Below are 19,427 nucleotides of genomic sequence, written 5' to 3' on the forward strand. Positions count from 1 at the left end.
TGTGTGCTTGGGCTGTGTGTGACCCTCCTGCCCCACTCCTGGATCCCTGTCCCAGCTATTCCCAGCCCGGTACAGCATCCCCTGCCTGTCCCTCGGGCAGGTGCAGCCAGGGGCCCTGAGCTGTGCCTTTGTCTGTGGGATGGACCAGCTGGGGATGTGCCAGAGGCAGGGCCACACTCCCTGATGGATTGTACAATTTCCTGGGAAGCTCCTTCAAGAGGACCTGGAGTCACGACAGGATTTGTATGGAATTGGCTTGTAATCAAAATTTGTATATAAAGATAGGAAGAAATTTGTATGGTCTCCTGTATCCAGCTACAAACAACTTACATCCATTTAGCGCTGGAAACCTGACCTGGACCTGTGCCAGCACATGATGGTCCATGTATGTCTGTGGCATGACCTCCTCACACACCAGGGATGAAGGGAATTCAGACTGCATTCAGACTTGCAGGTTTTAGAAACTGAAATGTTCCTCAGTGGCAACAAGAACAGCAGGAATTGTTGAGGTGTCTTTCTCTGCCTCGGCCAGCCCTGACACCTCAACAGTAAAGGGGGCATGGCTCGGTAACAGGGTGAACCTCACCGACCCTGTGAGCTCTTGTCTTGCTTGAAGGAGTGAAGCAACGACGGCAGGAAAAAAGAGGAGGCTGTTCTGGGTTAACTGCTGGCTTTATTCATCAGGGTATCTGCCCCAGCAGACACCCCTCAGCAGAAGCAGCGGGGGAAAAACGAGGGAAAAGAATCCCTTTGAACCCCCCAATGCAGCACCTTTTATTGGGGGGAGGAACTCAGGGATGGGTCTAACTGGGGACAAATCAGGGGCCAAAGGGGCATGGCTCTCTGGATAAATGACATACATAGTAACAAATTAATAACTCAGGTGGGGAGACAGCTGAAGTCTTGTCCAATCACTTGGGCTTTTTCATGGAACTTTCCAGACTTTTGGGAGAGACCCCAGAGTGACAGACAAGGCCCAGGGGCTGGAAAACTTCTGACTGACATAGAACTGGGGTTGGGATGAAACCAATGAGGGTGGAACATGGGTGCATGGGGCAAACCATTATAACTTATAAAAATGAACTTAATACAAGGAACAAATACATACATAAACTGATAAAACCAAACCCACACCACTACAAGGAACGGACAGGCTATTTATTAAAATACGTTCAAATAATACTTTGGAAAATATTGCAGCATTTGCTGGGCAATTTAGGCACTGTGTAAATATAAACGTCTCAGAAATGTTACTTATTCATTCTGTCGTGCACATTCTTACTGCAGTTTATTCCCATTTCCAGCAGATGTCTTCAGTGCCCTAGGAATGATCAGGACAGCTCTGATTTTATATTGCTTATCCAACAAGCTCCAAGAGAAAAGAGCAGGCTCTCCTCTGCCTGTTTAATGCTCAGGGTAGATCCCTTTTGTTGTACAGTGTTACCCAGTAACTTATTATACATTTTCTAGATGCTTCTACTCTTGGAGAGCAGCTGCAGGCAGACACCCATCAGGCCAATCATGTCTGTACAGCTGAGATGTCAATGGTGTAAAGATTTACTAAGGAATTGGGGATGGTTTGTCCTACTTTTGTCAATAGTGTTTCCTAAAGTAATACTATGGGCTCTGCATGGAATAAATATAACATATAACAAAGTGACAAGTTACATCCCCAGCTGGTCCATCCCACGTCACAAATCCACAGCTCAGGTCCTCTGACAGCAAGGATTTTCCATTTTAGGTCATTTACTCGCACCAGTGGCTCAAAACCCCCCAGTATAAACCAATGCTGCATCCTCAAGAAAGATAATTAGGCTTAGCAATGTGTATTTTAACATGGAGAGTTGAGCAAGGATTTAAAAAATAATCCTGTGGGGTTTCCCCCCACCAAATAAGCTACAACAGGGACATAAATATTACTTGCTGAATTTTTAATGCTGTAGCTATGACTGGATTCATTTAGAGGACTAATCAGCTTGATGCTGTCCCTATCAAAGCCAGAGGAAGGAGACCTGTGAGATTCCAGTTTGAGTTGAGTTTGCCATCCTAATGAAAATAAGGAAGGAAGCTTGCAACAATTACCCTTTTATTTTCCTGTTTTGCTGGTTGATTAGTGAACAGAGCACTGTAATGACTTTATCCACGGCTGACATGTTGAACAAAACACAGATCAAAGATCTCATATGAATCATATTATGTATGCTCTATTAAGTTAAACCACAACCTCAGGGAATGTGCTGCAAGAAGCACAGCGTTGAAATTGAGACATTTGATGTGTGGATGGTGAGAACTGGCAAGAGCAAATGTGGTGCAGGACAGCCAGAGGCATCCAGCACATTTGGGTGAGGGGTTCCAGATCCATCATTCCAGTGAGACCTTAAAGACAATTGCCTCTGTAAATCTCCTTTCCTGTGCCTGTGCTGAGCCTGGGTACTGCCCTCTCCAGTGCCCAAACACAGCCCTGCTCTGTGGGTTCAGCCCCCTTGGCAATCAGACTGCATGGTGGCACTTGTTTTACAGCCCTCCCTGCAATGCCATTTCCCAGCTGATCCTCAGGTGGAGCAAACTCAGCAGATCCAGAAGGGCTGGATCTGCAGCCCCCTCTGAATCCAGGCACTTGCTGGGGTTGGGGGTCACCCTTTCCCTGGGATCCTCTGACCAGGGGTGATTATTTAGATAAGCATGGAGGGAATTATCAAGAAAATAGCAGAAAATTGAATGGCCACATTCAGTGTTGGTTCATGCTCTGAGTTATCTGATGGGAAAGCAAGGAGAATTTAGATTATTGTCTCTCAAACCCTTATATTTTTATGGAGCTTTCCTGACTGGGCCCTAGCAGAGGGCATTCAGAAGATGATTCTGTGCATCTCCATTGCTTTGGAGCAGGTAGAATGTGAGACACAGCTTCCAGCTCAGCTGCTGGTAATTAGGATTCTTTTAATGGAGAATTAAATGCCAAAGAACCATAAGTTCTTAAACCAAATGGCAGTATTATGGCCTTGGGCAAATAATTTAATTTTTCCTTTCTACAGAAGAAATGGTTCAGAAACTCAAAGGGATGCTTTTGTACAAGCAAAGAGATATATGATGGGTTACAGGAGACTTGATTTATTTTTTTACAGTGGGAAAATATTTCTAACATGAAATGCAGACACTAGAAGGAAAAAAAAAAAACAGCAGCTGAGAAACAGAAAAATAATCTGCCAAATCAAACTGTCTTAGAAAAACACTTCACTTATCATCATCATCTCTCTTCTGTGTTAGCAACAAAAGAAATGTTTTCTCCTAGAAGCCTCTGGAAAACATCAGTGATCTAACAGGGCTCCAGGCCACAGAATGCCTGTCACAACAGAAGACACACCAGCCACTGCTCAGCAAACTTGGCACACCAGCCTTTACAAATGTTTGGTTATTAGCTTATCACCTGGCTTATCATCCTTATCACAGATAATGCAGCCACCATCTCTGCCATCTCACTGTGCTCTTGCAGGGCAGGAAGATGCTGAATCATGTCCTGCAGCAGCACAGTGAGCCCCAGCTCTCCATGGAGGAAACACATTTACACAGAGTACCCAGCAGACAGGCACCACAGGATTTGTGCTGCAACCTGCAGCTTGTCAGGGAGATGATGTTTGGCAGGGACACAGCCAATATCTGGCAGAACACAGCACATTCCCAGCTCTGGCAGAGGCAAAGGCAGAGGTGCTTCCAGCAGGGAGCTGGAGGCTGATGGAGCAGGACTGGCAGAGCACCTGGGCTGGGCAGGAGGGGCAGATTGCAGGAGCTGTGGGCATGGGAGGCCCAGGTGCTTCACCCCTGTGCTTCTAAGAGCAAATGTGCCCCAGAGAAATGCTCATCTTCTACCCCCCAACCCCTCAGCACTCACAGTAAAACAGGTTTTACTTCAATACTTCTTTTCCCACTTCTTTTGGGCTAATTGTAACATCTCAGCCTAGTCACTGTGCAAGGAAAAAAAAACCTCTTCCAGACAGATCAAAGCCCTCCCAATCTCTGAAGGAAAAGAAGCAAGTCTCCATCCCTGCAGCCCTCCCTCAGTCACAGACCTTATCCCCTTATCAGTATCTGGGAGCTGCTGGTCCTAAACTAACAAGTGCCGGTGGCATCTGTTAATTGAATCCCATTTAATCCCTGGCTGCCCAGTTTGAATGGTGGTAGCTGTATCAAGCATTAAACATCATGAGGCTTCAGCAGCTGAAAGAGTCTTCCTTTGATTTTTTAGATGATGTTTCATTTGAGACAGTTTTAAAGCTTTTATCAACTGTGCAGGCTGTTCCTTCCCAAATGAAAGTTAATCTTACATGATGGCAGGTGTAGGAGTTTTTTAAGAGACAGGACAATCACTATGAGGGCTGTCAATGCTTGTTCCTTCCCGTTTTTTCCTCATCTCACCCCAAATGCCTGCAGTTCCTGTAAGTGAGAAGAAAGGTTTCCATATGGGAAGGGCTAATCTACGTGTGTAAAGTCCACCTGGAGTTTCTCTGTCACTCTCTGTGGGGGATGAAAGTGGACATGACCCATACTCTTCAGAAGGTAAAGAAAGTAATTTTCCCGAAGTGCAACCAGAGAACAACCATGATGACTGAGCATTGCAGGGACTGTGGAACTCCTTCACAGAAAGACTGGGCACACACATGAATCAACAGAAAACATGCTTCAAATCCTCCTCACTCGTTCCTCTTGGGCAGAGATACGCAATTCAGTTTTTCCCCTGCATTCATCCTCTAACTCTTCCTCACCTGCATTGTTCCAGCTCCTGCCCAGTGCTGCTGGGGAGGTGACAGAGCCAGGCCAGGCTGGAGCAATGCTGGGGTGGGCTCAGCTGGGCACTCTCAGGCAGCAGAAGCAGACAAAGCAGTGCTCACATTCATGTTCTCTCCAGAACACCAAGGTGTTTGCCTGGGTGTCACAAATTACTTGGGAGAAGGGTGCTTGGATGCAAATGGCAGTTCAGAGTGTGAGCACTGCTCTGGCTCTTTCTGCGGTGGAACAAAGCACTGGCTCACATTAAGGGACCCCAGTGCTGCCAGGAGGAGAAACTCCTGAGGTTGAGGGCTGTGCTGGCAATCGTGGCCAAACCAGGAGAATCTTTCCTGACAAACTCCTTCAGGAGAAACCACTGAGCTCCCAGAAAATGAGAGAGGAAGCACAAAATGGAGGATGAGGTGAGAACTGGGTACTGAGGATCCAAGGTGGATTTTTGCATTTCATGCAGATGTTACACAAAGGCAATCTGCCACATCCTGCCTTGTGTGACAGAGCACTGCAGATGGCCCAGTGGGAAAGGTGGTAAAGGCAGGGCTTTAGTGGTAATCACAGAGAATTTGCAAAAGGCTATGGCTGTTTGCTTTCAGCCTCATCCTGACCCTGTGATTATGGAGGCACTGATCATTACTTGCTTATTAAAGCTTAAAAACAGAGGGCAAAAATTTACTCTTCACACTCAGCACTGTTCCTATGAGCTTTGAAATTATAGAGCAGATTTGGTAACTACTGAAGTGAGATATTCCAGGGACATCACAGGCTTTGGAATGTGTCCTGTGGGAACTAAAATGAAGCAAAGCTCCCTCTTTGTTTAGATACTAAACTGAAGTTCATTCACTTCTTTCCCTCATGCAGGGAGACCTTTACAGCCATGTACTCGAGTACAGGCTGGAGATGACTGCAGGGCTTGGTCACCATCACCAGAGTTCTTCCAAAGACACAGAGCCCTGGGTTAAAACCAAGGCCCAGGAGAGTGGGATTCAAAACTCACTCATGTCCTCCTGCTTTCCATAAGCTCATCTGGTGATGACTGCTTTTGGATTCTATTTTAAGATTATTCCATTAGGGAATTCTAATTTCTGAAAGGAGCTATCTCTCTGAGGATAACTTGTGTGGCAGTCTGAATTCCTAGTTTCTCTTTGTATCAAAATACAGTTCCCTAAACACTTACTAAAAGGTGTTTATATAATGTTTTGAATTTCTTAGACTGTGACATTCAAAATTTTATATCTACATTGTTAATGTTCTGTAAAGCAGCACACAGCAGTTTTAATAACCTTGATTTACTCTGTATTAGTTGAAATAAATTATTTGTATATCCCACAGTGACCAAAATGGAAAATAAGACCTCACATTTTCCTCTGAAGCAGTTCCAAGTCAGTTCCCTAATGTGACCATAACACTGGAATAAAACATAGAGGCCAAAGATAATGCTATGCTCAACATTTTATTTATATTTTTGTGTAAACATAATTTGCTTTGTAGGCACAATATAACAAAAGCTCTAAAGCAACAAATACAATTAAACAGTGTTTCAGTTCACTTCAATCAGGCTTAAGTTAAAGAAGCTTTCACAGTTCCTTTAAGGCAAATTGAGAAATAATTTGTTTCACTTGAAGAAACTATCCAATTGTCTCAGAGTTGTTTAAACAACACTGTCAGTAGTAAGCACAACCCTTCATTTCTGCTACAGTAAGACTTGGTCAGTGACAAGCCTTGGCTTCACCAGTTTGAACAGCACGGCCTCCACCCCTGCCAGTGTGATACTACTGCTTGTGGTCTCCTGAAAGGTACTGAGGGCTTGTGGCCAAATTCTGCTAGCACACATCCTGCTGCCAGAATGGATGCATGAAAAACTCCCATTCATTTCAGTAGCAGCCTCCCTCCATGCTATATTGATACCAGTAAAACACAGGGCAGAGTTTAGCTTGGTGATGGTCACATTCAGCTGTGTTGCACTCAGGTACTTAGAGAAGTATCCCTTTGTACTCACTGCAAATACCTGATATTCTGCTGATCTGAAAATGGCCCTAAAATTGGTATGAATTAGCATGGAGAGATTTTTTTTTTTTTTGCCTTGCTAACAAAACCAGAAAGAACTAGCCAAAATTATGTGATTGTTGTCCCTGTGGTGTCTGTGGCCATGACCAAGATCACCCATATTTGTCTTGCAGGGTAATTTAGAAGCAGAGCCCACCAGACTGTGGTTTAGAACAGAAGAATGGGTTTGCTATTCTGCTTGCCCTACTAATTTAAGGCCTTGAGAATGCCACTTACTGCCAGCTCGAAGGTCACCAGCAATATTGCTCACTTTGGCGTCAAATCAAAATTCCTAGTTATGTTAAGGTCTGTTGCAGGACAACATCATTACACTAGCTGCAAAACAAAATTGGGCATGTTTCCTACTGCTGTCAGCTGATGAGTCATGAAAACCTAATGGCCCTTCTTAAAAGTCCAACTGGCAAGCCCAATAAATGGAAAACTCTCACTGAATACATATTTTCTTCTGTAGATGAAGTCCCTGTTTGGGCCCGAAATGGCACTGGAAGTATAGACAAGCCCAGCTTGAAAATAAACTCAACTATAATGAAATGAAGAGAAAAATGAGGTTCTGGTTGGATCAATAGTTCAGAAGCTTTTTTGGCATTTTTTTCCACAGTTATTTCTTGCTGCTATTTTTGAATTTGTTCAACCCAAGGGGAACTCCTTCAGAATGAACCATCTGCACAATTCTCTGACAGCGACTTCATGAGTACAGTGTAAAGAGATGGACATTAATACTCAGGCAGCAAAACCAAACAAACAGAAAAAAACTAACAAGAATCTTCTAAAACCACACATAAAAGTCATTCAGACCCAGAAGTCCTCTCACACTGAGAAAAGCCTGAGAAGCCCCCACTTTTAATTTTTTGTGTTAATTTTTAACTTCTATCATAACATGCTACTTGTAGATTTAGGTGAACAACTAGTCATGTCTGGGTAAATAATTTCTTTTGAAAAAAAGAATATTAATTCGAGGCTGTAGGCATTATGCAAGGTCTCTGCCAGTCCTTCAGCATTTCTACTGTACGTGATCACAGTAATTTTAAAATAACTGTTTTAACAAGACAGTTGAGGACCTGAGTAGCTGCTGTTTGGACAGGTGAAGGACGTGGAAAAAATATTTATTTTTTTCATGTTTAGATATAGTTTCCACTAGTGGGAGGTAGATAAGACTAGCTGGTCTTTGAATACTTGATCCTGTAAATAATTATAAATGTAACTGTACATATGGAGCAGAGCTTTTGATAGAACAATTCACCCAGATAGAAGTTATCCCTGTACATGATCTGTGGTGGGATTAAGGCCTAAACCTCATTTTTTACAGGGTTAACTTCTGCAGGAGTTCAGCTCCAGCCTGACAGTTGACCACACATTACCAATTTCAGAGCAATAAACTCCATCACCAAATTTCTTTCCACATCCTGATAAGTGATCTTTACCAATGCAATTTAAAAATGAAATTTAAAACTGGTTTGAATTTGACCTATGAGTCAATGTGTCCTTACCAGAAGATGTTGATCAAAACCTCTCAATTAATGATTCCTTGCACAATTTCAGATTCCACGATTTTTGAAAATGAAGATAGGATTGCTGTGAAATGAAGTATGACTGAGGAAAATAAAAAGTAATCTCTGTTGCAACTTTTATTTGTGGTTCATTAAAGGAAAACTATTTTAACACTGAAAATCCAGAAATATAAAATTATCCCTCCAGTTACTAGAATTTTTCGGACAGCAAGTGGGGATTTTTTTTTTACTGTTTCCAACTTGCAAAAAAAGCCCAAACTTCCCAAATAACTTTATGCAAGATGTTGGAATTTGCATGAGAAAGATGCCCATCTAAAATTACACAGTAAGTTAATAAGGCTTTCAAACAAGAACAGAAAAACCCATGGGACTCCTACAGGGAAACCGGGTATCACACAGAAATGTCGGAATACTGCACTGGATGAGAATGGCACTTGAGTTCAAAACAACAATGATCAACAGCTCATAGCTCAGCTGACTGCAAACAAATACAACACACACTGTACTACAGCATTTGTTCACTGATGCACAGAAGAGATTTCCCAGTCTTGTTTCCTTCTCCTTCACGACTCCTCCTGCCTGCCCTGCTGTGGCTGCTACTGGATGAAGGGCATGCGCTCCTTGTTGTCATTGTCCCCTTCGTGGTCCTCTTCCTCCTCCCCAGCCTCGCTGGTCTCCGTGCTGTCGTTGGCCATCTGCACCATGAAAACACCAAGGACATCAGAGCACCTTCCCCACCCTTTGATTCCTCCTCATTTCAGTTTGGTTCACTGGATAAAGCCACTTTGGAAACTCAAGGAGACAGGGCTGCCACACGAAAATGAACATTCTGTCTCTGCAAAGCCTCTGCTGGCTCTCCACCACTTCCAGCTAAACCTGCAAGCTGTTCCCCCAAGGCTCACAGCCCTATTTCCTAAAAGAAAGCTGTCTGTAGGACAGTTGCACATGAGGACTCTGCTCTGTGCACTTGTAGCAAACTGATAGTAAGGGTCTTGGATAGGAAACACAGCTGTGTAAGGAGTTTACAGAATGTGGGATTACAACTCTGGGCTCCAATTCCTCTATCTGCTCTTCCAGGAACAGGCTAATGGATGGCCCCATCTGAGGCACAGTGTGAATACTCAAGGGGCAATTTCCTTTCTTTTATATATTAAAAACCTATTGAAAATTTATAGAGCAGTGTAGATGCTGACAAGATACACACACGACACAGTGTAGGTCCCAGATCATACAGCAGTGGGAAGAAACTGCATTTTCATATTTTACTGAAGATGCCTGCACAGGCAGTAGGCAATTGCAGGAATCTGTAGCTCAGAACAGCATTTAAGGAGTATGCTGTGGTTTTTTTCACATGGAAATATTTATTACAAGCTGTGTAAAGGTGCAGAACCCTCCAGCACTTCACCCTGTCACCGTGACAGGTCTGTGGAGGCACAACAGTCTGGTTCAGTGGGTGGGGGTAGTGTCAGATTAGTGTGACTGGATTCTCTTATACACCCACATTACCTCTCTTAGGACACAAAAAGATTCTTGCATTAGCTTATAACTACTTCAAAACCAAGTAAGTAAGGGACTCATTTACTTTTTATAGAGAAATGCAATGATGTTCCCTCCTTGTTTTATTATTAGCCTCTGCTGGAAATAAAAATCTCAAACACAACCTGATTTTAATGCAGAAAAAAACATTGTTCTGAAGTTACCCATATTTTTGAGTAAATACACCTTCCATGAAAGTGTATTGTTCCACATGTGAGGTCCTCAAAGCCTTCCTTTTCCTTGCAGAGAGTTTGTATGAGATTTGGGGGCAGTTTTAGAGTTGAGTAAGAGCTTAACTGTAAGTCCAGGTTCTTTTATTTTCTTTTAAAACAGGAGGTTTTTCAGGTCTGAAAGCAAACTCCATACATCAGTATTGATTTAAAGTCAGGTTTGCATTACCTTCTTTACTGCTCTTTCCTACACCATCAGTGAATGCTCAGGAGTGAGCCTGGCTTTCATTTACCACTGCTCTCTGAAAGGTTTATGTAAGTGCTAAGTGTTCCAAATCTAGTGGACCAGAGCTCCATCACTACTGTCTTCCTTCAGGATATTTCTAGAAATATTTACATGTTATACTTCATACACTACAAAACCCAGTAAACTAAATTCCTGCCAAAAGTATAACTTTAGTAACTTGGGAATCAGGAATCACTTTTATATTTGCACACGAAAGCAATATTGACTGGGTTTTTTCCTGTTCAATACACTTACTAATACAGGAATATTTTAGTTTGAGAAAAGTCTGTTTTCCATCACGAGGGCAGAAAGACACGTGGCAGTTTTACCCCAGTCCAACACTTTCTGGCACAGTTTAGGAGGAGCAGATAATCATTCAGTATAGAGAAGTAAGTGCTGGCACTTCAGGAAGTACAATTTACTTGGGTTAAATACAGATATTATGGTTAGTGGTGGCATTTGGGTGCTATGAATTTATAAGAAATCAGTGTCAACAAAGCATTACAAGGGACATGTGTCCAGAAATCACTGCCAGGCTGTATCATTCCTGGATGTACATCATGTCTGTAGTGCTTTGCACTCACCAGGGGAGTGGGTGCTTTCTCCACATCCAGAATTAGTTTTCCTATATTTCCTCGGTCATGGATTCTCTGCATGGCCTCCTTCACCTGAAAGAAAGATCACTTTTGATAATTTTCAGTTACATCCTAACAGAACCCTGAGTCCCTCCCTTCCAAACCCAGCCAAACATTCAAGGTGTGCTAGGTGCAAGGTCACTCCAAGAGCTGCTTGAGAAAAGACCAAGAGTTAAACATTTTTTAGTGAATTTTTAGGGCCTGGTTTTTGCATTGTGTTTGCCAAAATGGGATGGGACTCCTGAGGGCAGTCTCTGAATAGCATAACACATCCATAAGGTTAATGCAGAACCAAAGTGATGGATAGCTGAGGTGCAGGGAGAAATACAGGCTCAGGGAGGTAATTCTAAAAGGTTGTTTATTGCATTTTGTCTTTGCAGAATATTTATCAAGACATCCTACTTTCACTGAAATATTTCTAATTGACCCATGATATTTTTCAATCTCTTATGGGTTACCACAGAGGAAATGCCATGTCCAGGCTATGGTTGGAATTAATGCAATACCGTGGGTCTTGTGCCTAAGCAAACATTTACTTCCTTATTTTTCTCACTATTTTTCCACTGTTTTTTAAAAATAAAAGTTAAATAACTGGTGTCCTACTGATATCACCAAGACCATCTGTTTAACAGCTGGCTGCAATTAGTGCATGTGAGAAAGGCACAAGAACCTCTTCTTACAAGTGCACTGGAGGGAAGCTTATTTTGATGTATGAAGTTTCACAACTCAGGAGAGCTCATTGCTGATAAATTGAATTTGTGTGTGAGTGTGTTGCACTGAATGTTTAATGTACAGCATACAGATCACTGCTGAGGCCCTGGCACAGGGTGCCCAGAGAAGCTGTGGCTGCCCCTGGATCCCTGGCAGTGCCCAAGGCCAGGTTGGACATTGGGGCTTGGAGCACCTGGGACAGTGGGAGGGGTCCCTGCCATGGCAGGGGATGGAATGAGATGAGCTTTAAGGTCTCTTCCAATCTATGGTTCTATAAATCACTAAAAATTGTAAGATGTCAAGAGTTTCTTTACTTTCACAGTGGGAAACTTCAGGAACTGAGAATGTGCCCATACAAGCTGTTCCATATCCTCATCACACTGCTCTTTGCCAGTATAACAAGGTAGGTTGAGACAAAAATGAGTTTTATGTTAATAGGATTTAGCACCTGTGACAAAGTTCTATTGAATATTTCAATAATACTGGCATATACCTTTAAAAGAAAATGCTGAGCTGGGACCTGATGGGTCCCATAATACATTTAAAAGCCTGAACTGGGGTCCAGGCTCCCAATATATTCCCTGAATGTCTAATAGAGAAGAAGGTATGTGATTTCTAAAGATTATACATCATTCAACTTCCAATTAAATATAATGGATGCTGGGCACAGCACAAAATGTCTTTCCCATCTGTCGGCCTTATTTGGGAAGCTGACTGCAGTGAACTCAGTGCTACTCCCTGAATTTTACATAGGTGTTCCCTCAATTATTAAATACCAGACTTAGGAAAAATTCTATTAGAACATAAGAAAAATTGCACTGCAAATGCAATGACTTTCTAACTTAGGGCATTATTGTAAAGTCACCTCAGAAAACACAGTCTTATGAATCCCACTGGACAGCAGGCTGACCTCTAAGTGTAGTCCACAAAATCACAATTATCTTTTATGAAGCTACCTTAGAGCATAAACAACACTCAACTATCCTGTCAGACTAGTTCTGCACTCTGGATAATATTTCTTTAAGAATATCCAATCATGATGCTGGAGAAGCAGCAACAGTGTATAATTTTTTATGTCTGCTATTACCCAAATCAAGCTTTTAGGAGGTTACAGCACAATGTAAATAAGAGAACTGGAGAAATCAGCAAACACACTTGCCCGTCCACTGAAATTTATAACCAGAATAATCATGTGGAAAGCAGGGCATGAAACATTTATTTTAATTTGTACCATATCATATTTAGCAAGGCAAATTTGAGAAAATGTGCTTTCCCTGCTTTTTTCACATACACAATATCAAATTTAAGCCCCTGGAGAAGGGTTCAGGAGTTGTTCCCAAGACACTTGTAAGTAACTTGCAAATGCAAACAGCAGGCAGAGGGAACAATAAAACTTATAACAATAATAATGGCTATGGAATCCAGATGGAGCTATTAAAATATATAAAAACATTGAAAAGATTTGAAGGGCTGATACAACATCTGTGCCTTTTAGTGTTATTTGCAACTTACCTACCCAGTCAGTCCAATCCTGTTTTGGTGCAATGCCATTCAGCACACGATGTCTGAGTTAAGAGACCATGAGCTACTTTAGAAATGAGTAATTTTGTGTTTATTGCTGCTAACAGTCCACTTGTTCAACCAAGACTGAAACTACTTGCTTCCCAAGGTGCCTATTAAAACCCTTCCCTCTTCTCCTGTAGGGGACAGAGAGGATTAAAACCCTTTTTTGCAGTACAAGTATGGTTAAATTGTTCTACACAGTCTATATGGAAAGTCTTAGTTTTTTTCTGTGCCCTTCACAGAGGGAGGAGCTGCCTGTGAGTTGGTGCCTCAGTGTTTGCATATTCCTGATGAAGACAGTGCCTCCCTCTGTACTTTGCTAAAACCAGACCCAGCTTCATTGGTTGTACAGAGAGGCATGTGGAAATTCTGGAAGCTACTGGAGGTTCCCTGAAGGGGCTGAAGTTTGTTTCAAAATAAACATCCCTTCCAGCAGAAAGAATCACAAGGGTTTCCCTCTTCTTACAGCACTCTGTCCCTAAATCCCTTTTCACCAATTAGTCCATATTGGTTGTTATTTGCATTTGTCAGCTCAAAGCCAAGTAAATGGATTTTACTTTTATGTGGATGAGTTAATTGAAATTATTCTTGTGCAGTATCATCATCAGAGGGCTCTTGGATTGGAAACAGTGCTGTTTATTGATAAGAAGAGCTTCCACTGGAATAAAGGATAAAACTCTGTTGTCCTGTCCTGTGTTTGCTTTCAGTATGGCTCAGCCCTGAGAGGATCTGTGACTGAACTAATGCCAAACAACAGATTTTAGCCTTGAGAGCCTCCAGATTGACACAATTTCTATCAAAGTTCTGCAAGGGAATCAGAACTATTACACATTAGTGGACCACTGGTCCTGGCAGCAATGATACACTGAATTGATACAGTGTCTCTTAAGAAAAACCATATTTCGATTTCTCTTTATTTAATGAGTTGAAAAGTTTTTATTTCATTAAAAGCAAAAGTGAATCCTCTACAGTAACTGTCATAAACTATTTTCCACTACTGAACACAGCACCTGTGTATGCACTGGGAACATGGTATGACTTTATTGTAATTATTCTGTCTTTAGTGAGCTGACAGCAATTTTCCTTAAAAGTAAAATACAAACTTGCATAGAAAAAAAGAGAGTAATTATTATCTCAGTTTCTTCCTTCTACATAGTAAAGTACTAACAATAGCAGATAGTGAAGCACTACTACTGCAAGTAAGAAACCAGCCTTCAGGAATCACAATATATCCACAAATCACTTAAAGAAGTTTAATGAAGTCTCTGTCAGCACTCCTGACTAATTTGCAATGCACTTCTCTTTGAGAAATAGGTTAAAAAAGCTCCAAATTAGGCATGTTATAACCACTTAGACCAGACAAAAAGGATTTTCATATTGAAATTAAAAATAGCAGGCACTACACAATTTTTACTCAAACAGTATCTGCAATGCCAAAACAATGAAAACCAAGGTGTATTCCAAACAGAACTACTAATATAACATGCTGGCACTCTATTTGGGTATTTACAGCTAGCTTCTGATTACACTGTTTTACCACAGCTTTTGATGGCAGGGTGTAAAAACAGTCCATTTAAAATCAACTAAAAAACTCTTTTTCCCTGAAATACATATTGTACACATGCCTTAACTCTCCTTTTTTTTTTCCTATGTTCTCCATGGATTTTTCTTGTTTGTTTTTAGCACTATGCTTTCCCCAGGTGGCATCAGGAACTGGGACAGATTTCTTGTCTGGCTTTTCATCTTAAGTCTTTCATTTCAGGTCTCCACCTCTGCTGTCCTGGTTCCTTTTCCTTTGGAGAGTTCTTGAATAGAGACACTTTCCTGGGTGCAAGTCTGATCGTCTATAAATAATACATGTCTGAAACAAACAATTATGCTCCAACTTTGTATTGCTATAGTCAAGCCTCCACTTACTTACCCATTTTACTACCAAACTAATTTGTTGGCTGCTTGCATTCAAAATCAAGAGCCAACAGTAATCTCTACTGACAGATTCATAAATTCTTGCTGACATTCAGTTGGCTCTGGAACTTCATTTTGCTGTTAGAACATAGCAAGAGCAGTCTACTGCTTTATAAATACAGGGACTTTTAAATGGAAAATGTATCACTAATTATCTGCTGCACCGTTTCTCAGTGTGAAAGAGAAATGCAGCCTACCTATGAAATGGATGCTATTTTCAAGCCTTCGGGTATTATTTTAAACATAATGATCCATTTCTGTATTTGGCTCTAACAAGGAGCCAGTCTCAGGAGTAAAATAAAAGAGACTGGGAAGCTGGATCATGAAACCACTCACTCTGCCAGAGTAACACATTGGGGGCTTGAGGCCCACGTCAGTAATGTGGAGTTTAGGAGGGAGAAACAATGAAGGCAACATGCCATGGAAAAGCTTCCTAGTGGAAATGTCACAACACAAGGTTTTCATCATCCTACATGAAGCTGTTTAGCTCAGTAATGGGATTAATTGTATTGATTTGTTTTTTTAGTGAAGTTCTAGATTTACTTTAGGAAAAAAGAAAGGCATTGAAAGACACTGGTGCAAGAGAAGAGAGGATATTCTTTAGCTGCATGAGGTTGGATGCAGTCTGTTCCACAAACTCCCATCTACAGATTACAGTTCTATTTTTGCAGACAACTTCTTTACCCCCTCACTGTCAGCTAAGGCAGGTTTATGGGATGGTGGCAGAGGACTTTGCCCTTTCTTTTCCTGGGGACTTTCATGACAGCTTTTTTTTCCCCTGAGGTATTTGAAAGGATTTTTACTTAAAATAAGGGAATCTTCCACTTCCCTTTTTGATGAATCAGGCCACGGTATGAAAGGCTAAAGAATCTTACACCAAGATTACAAATTTAATCCAAACCAGGAGTGATATTAATTCAATTATCTCAGTGTAATCTGTAAAACTCCCCAGTCTTCTAACACTGTATCATCATGAGCTGTCAAGAAGGTTATCAGCACCCAAATGAAGGAAACATCTCTCAGTACCAGATGGGCACAGTGAAGCAGAGCATCAATTTAGGTTATGATCTACAATTGCAATTTTCCCTCTCATTAGTTCCACACCTTTAGGTTCAAGATTACTGTTTATTTTTATACATCATCTCAAAGAATCACCTTTCATCCTCTGCTTACACACTGAAAATGCCCAAGCCTCCCAGCATGTCCTGACTTTTCCCCTCTAGCCATGAAATAATCCCCTCATAAATTTTAAGCTGTGCTGCACACATCACCTCAAAGCCCTACTTTTCCAGCTACATCCCCCTCTTTAACCCTTCAGCTGATTCTCCAGACCAAAAGCAAAGACAAAAGAGGAACATTTACTCCCTGCATCTGGCCACCAACCCAAGTCCCTCCTGCCCACATCTCCTCCTGTGAGCACTTCTGCCCAGTATTATTTTTAAACATCCATGTGATTTTTTGGTGGTTTTTTTCACATAAGAGAGTGTCCAACACAGACATCTCCAAAGCTGGTGCTCCAGTGATTCTTTACAGCAGCTCCTCATATGTCAATGTCACCGCATGCCTCAAACCCAGTTACACATTTCTCCTGCACTTACTGGCTCTTGGGCAGTTTCTGAGGCCTGGACTGTGTCTCCTTGAGGGCTGTTTGTCATGTCTACAGAACCCCCACCTGAGCCTACTGCAGCCTACTCATCACAGCTGTACCACCAGAAATAGGAACAGCACCTTTTAACCATCTGCCCTCATCCGGCCCATTCGTAATTGAGTAAAAGAGGTGGAACAGAGCATTTTGCCACAGCAAAATACCTTTATCTTGAGGCTGGCTGACATCTGTTCTCCAAAAAACATGGGGAGAAAGGAGAGAGCAGCCTTTAGCTGCTTAACCATCAGAAACAGGACCGTATCTCTTATCAGAAGGTTTGTTTGGTCGTTGGTTTGGTATTGTGGAAAATAGATCCTAAATCCACTTCACAGTCCCACTGTGAGGTTCATCAGAGGTCAGAATGGAAAGCACAGTATGACAGCTACTTTTGGAGGAGAATTTTGAATATCCTGTATATACAGAAAGATTTCAGTCCCTGCTCTACTGGTGTAATTTCCCTGACACCCCTAGGTCACACACGAATGAATGAGAGCAGGTACTGGGAGGAGAAAAAAGCCTCAGTTTGATAAAGGAATACCAGGAGTGTTCCATAGCCTTCAATCACTCAAACATATGTTCTGTAAATGAATATTATCATTCAAGCATGGGTTTTACACAGATCAGCACTCTTTGACCACTCCTCCCAATCTGAGCATGAACTTTCCATCAGGAGAACTCAAGTGTTTTCCTTACACTGAGAGCTCCCCCGTTACCCCTGTCCTGGTCCCCTTTGTGCAGCTAAAACAGAAAGGACGAATTTAGCTTGTGTGTGACTGCAGACTCTGTCTGCACGAGCACTGCTCACCAACAATTAATTCCTCCCTGAGACGCCTGCAACTGCATCATGCCTGCAAAATCACATGGACAGTGTCTCCATGGTGACAGTGCCATGTGCTGTGCAAACATCAGCTGGCTAGTCAAGGTTACTTTGGCAACCCAAGTGTCACAGGTAATGATCCAAATCTCCTTCACATTTATGAAAAAATAATCTGAATTAAAAACATGCCCATTTTTCATTCTAGGTCTGACTCTGTTCCGTTGCTGCTCATAACTAGCACTATTTCAATGAGCCCACAGCTACCTCCATTAGAATTACAAACAATAATATCAGGAATAATTATTTAAGCATTATTTCTAGACAGTAATGAAGAAAAAAATATGCATACTGCAGTAGATTCTAGCTGAGATCCCACATAAGCAAAGCTTTAATACCATAGCTTTCATTAGTGCTATAAAGCAAAATAATTTTTATCAGGCTCACTGCTGTGATCTATTATAAAGCTATGCTGTCTTTAATATGGATTGTGAGCTGCATTTCAATTGCAGATGCTCTTCTCAGACCAGAAGAGTTTTCTTTCATGTTTTTGGTATATACAGCTTTTATAACTAACACTGCACTCGTTACAAAGAAAAACCACATAATCTGTCTTCTGGATTATGGCTGTCTACATCTGCTCTGTGGAAGGGAAGAAACTCAAGGAACCAAGGACAGCAGTTCCTGAACCTGCTGGCAGCTCAGAGGGAAAACCTGGTGCTCTGCTCCCTGCAGACCTTGCCAGCACTGAGCAGAGTCAATGTCCCCTTGCAGCCACACAGCCCTGTCGGGGTGGCCTGGGCTCATGAAGGGACAGGAGGTGGCTGTCCTTTCTGGTGGCTGTCCTGGCTGTCCCTGCACAGCCAGGACACACAGATGGCCAGCAGCCACTGGCTCCTTTGCTAACCACTGTCCCTCTGCCCCCAAAAGAGATCTGTCAAAATTGCGTCCTGTTGTTTTGCTGGCGTATTTTCTGCTTGATAATCTTGAAATGTCTCTCTCATGTTTGTACAATATGATGTTGTGAGGTAATATTTCAGTGGGAAACATGCTGGGTTTTTTCACAGCTTTTTTGGTTTTATTTTTTAAAGTGAGTTTGCAATACTTCCCTTTCTCAGGCTGCCTTCTGTACAAGCTTTTGCAGAAAAACTGTTTTCCTATGTGATTAGTGACAATTATCCTACCAAACACAGTTATTTGGACAAAACCATCCTTTGCTGTAAGGGATTATCTCCCTTGAGGGCAATGGAATAACATGTATTCATCACAGCACACATCCCTGGGAATGATCTGCATTCTTGATAGGAATATTTCCCTTTCACCGTGTAGCAGAATAGCCAGCAGAAAAGTGCTTCGGGTGTTAAATTATCTTTTCTGCTGTGACAAAATTACCCGTTTGTGTGAGAGCTGGGTATATGGGAGGCTGGCAAACCCACATCTGCAACCAGCCTGGATTCTCCTTCTCACCTACACCATTAATTCTGAAGAGACCTCCCAGACTCTCTGTTCTCCCAGAGGCTGAGGGTATGCAGCAGCTTGCATGACAGATGGAAAAGCAGCATAATATTTACAGGATTTTGAATAGACTCTATTCCTGCCTGTGGTGAATGCAGCCAGCTCTTAAGACGCAGAAATTGAGCACTGAGCATATGTAAGAAGACACACCAAACTCTGGGTATGCTGGGCCCAATTTTCATGAACGCCTACATGGGCATGGAGAAAACATGCATACAATCAATATGTAAAAACTG

The 19,427-nt window shown here is 42.0% G+C and overlaps 1 protein-coding gene across 1 annotated transcript in view; it reads right to left on the reverse strand.

Annotated features, from left to right (window-relative positions):
- Positions 1 to 6,226: 6,226 nt before the first annotated feature.
- VAT1L (vesicle amine transport 1 like) overlaps positions 6,227 to 19,427 on the reverse strand; it is a 55,467-nt gene continuing 42,266 nt past the window's right edge. The window contains exons 8-9 of the mRNA XM_083870505.1: positions 10,928 to 11,011; positions 6,227 to 9,046 (exon numbers count right to left, since the gene is read on the reverse strand). Of these exons, the coding sequence (XP_083726631.1) occupies positions 8,948 to 9,046; positions 10,928 to 11,011 (183 nt within the window). The 3' untranslated portion in view covers positions 6,227 to 8,947. The remainder of the gene's footprint in view (positions 9,047 to 10,927; positions 11,012 to 19,427) is intronic.

This window comes from Zosterops lateralis (assembly GCF_965231275.1).
Source record: "Zosterops lateralis genome assembly, chromosome: 12".
Classification (NCBI taxonomy): Eukaryota; Metazoa; Chordata; class Aves; order Passeriformes; family Zosteropidae; genus Zosterops; species Zosterops lateralis.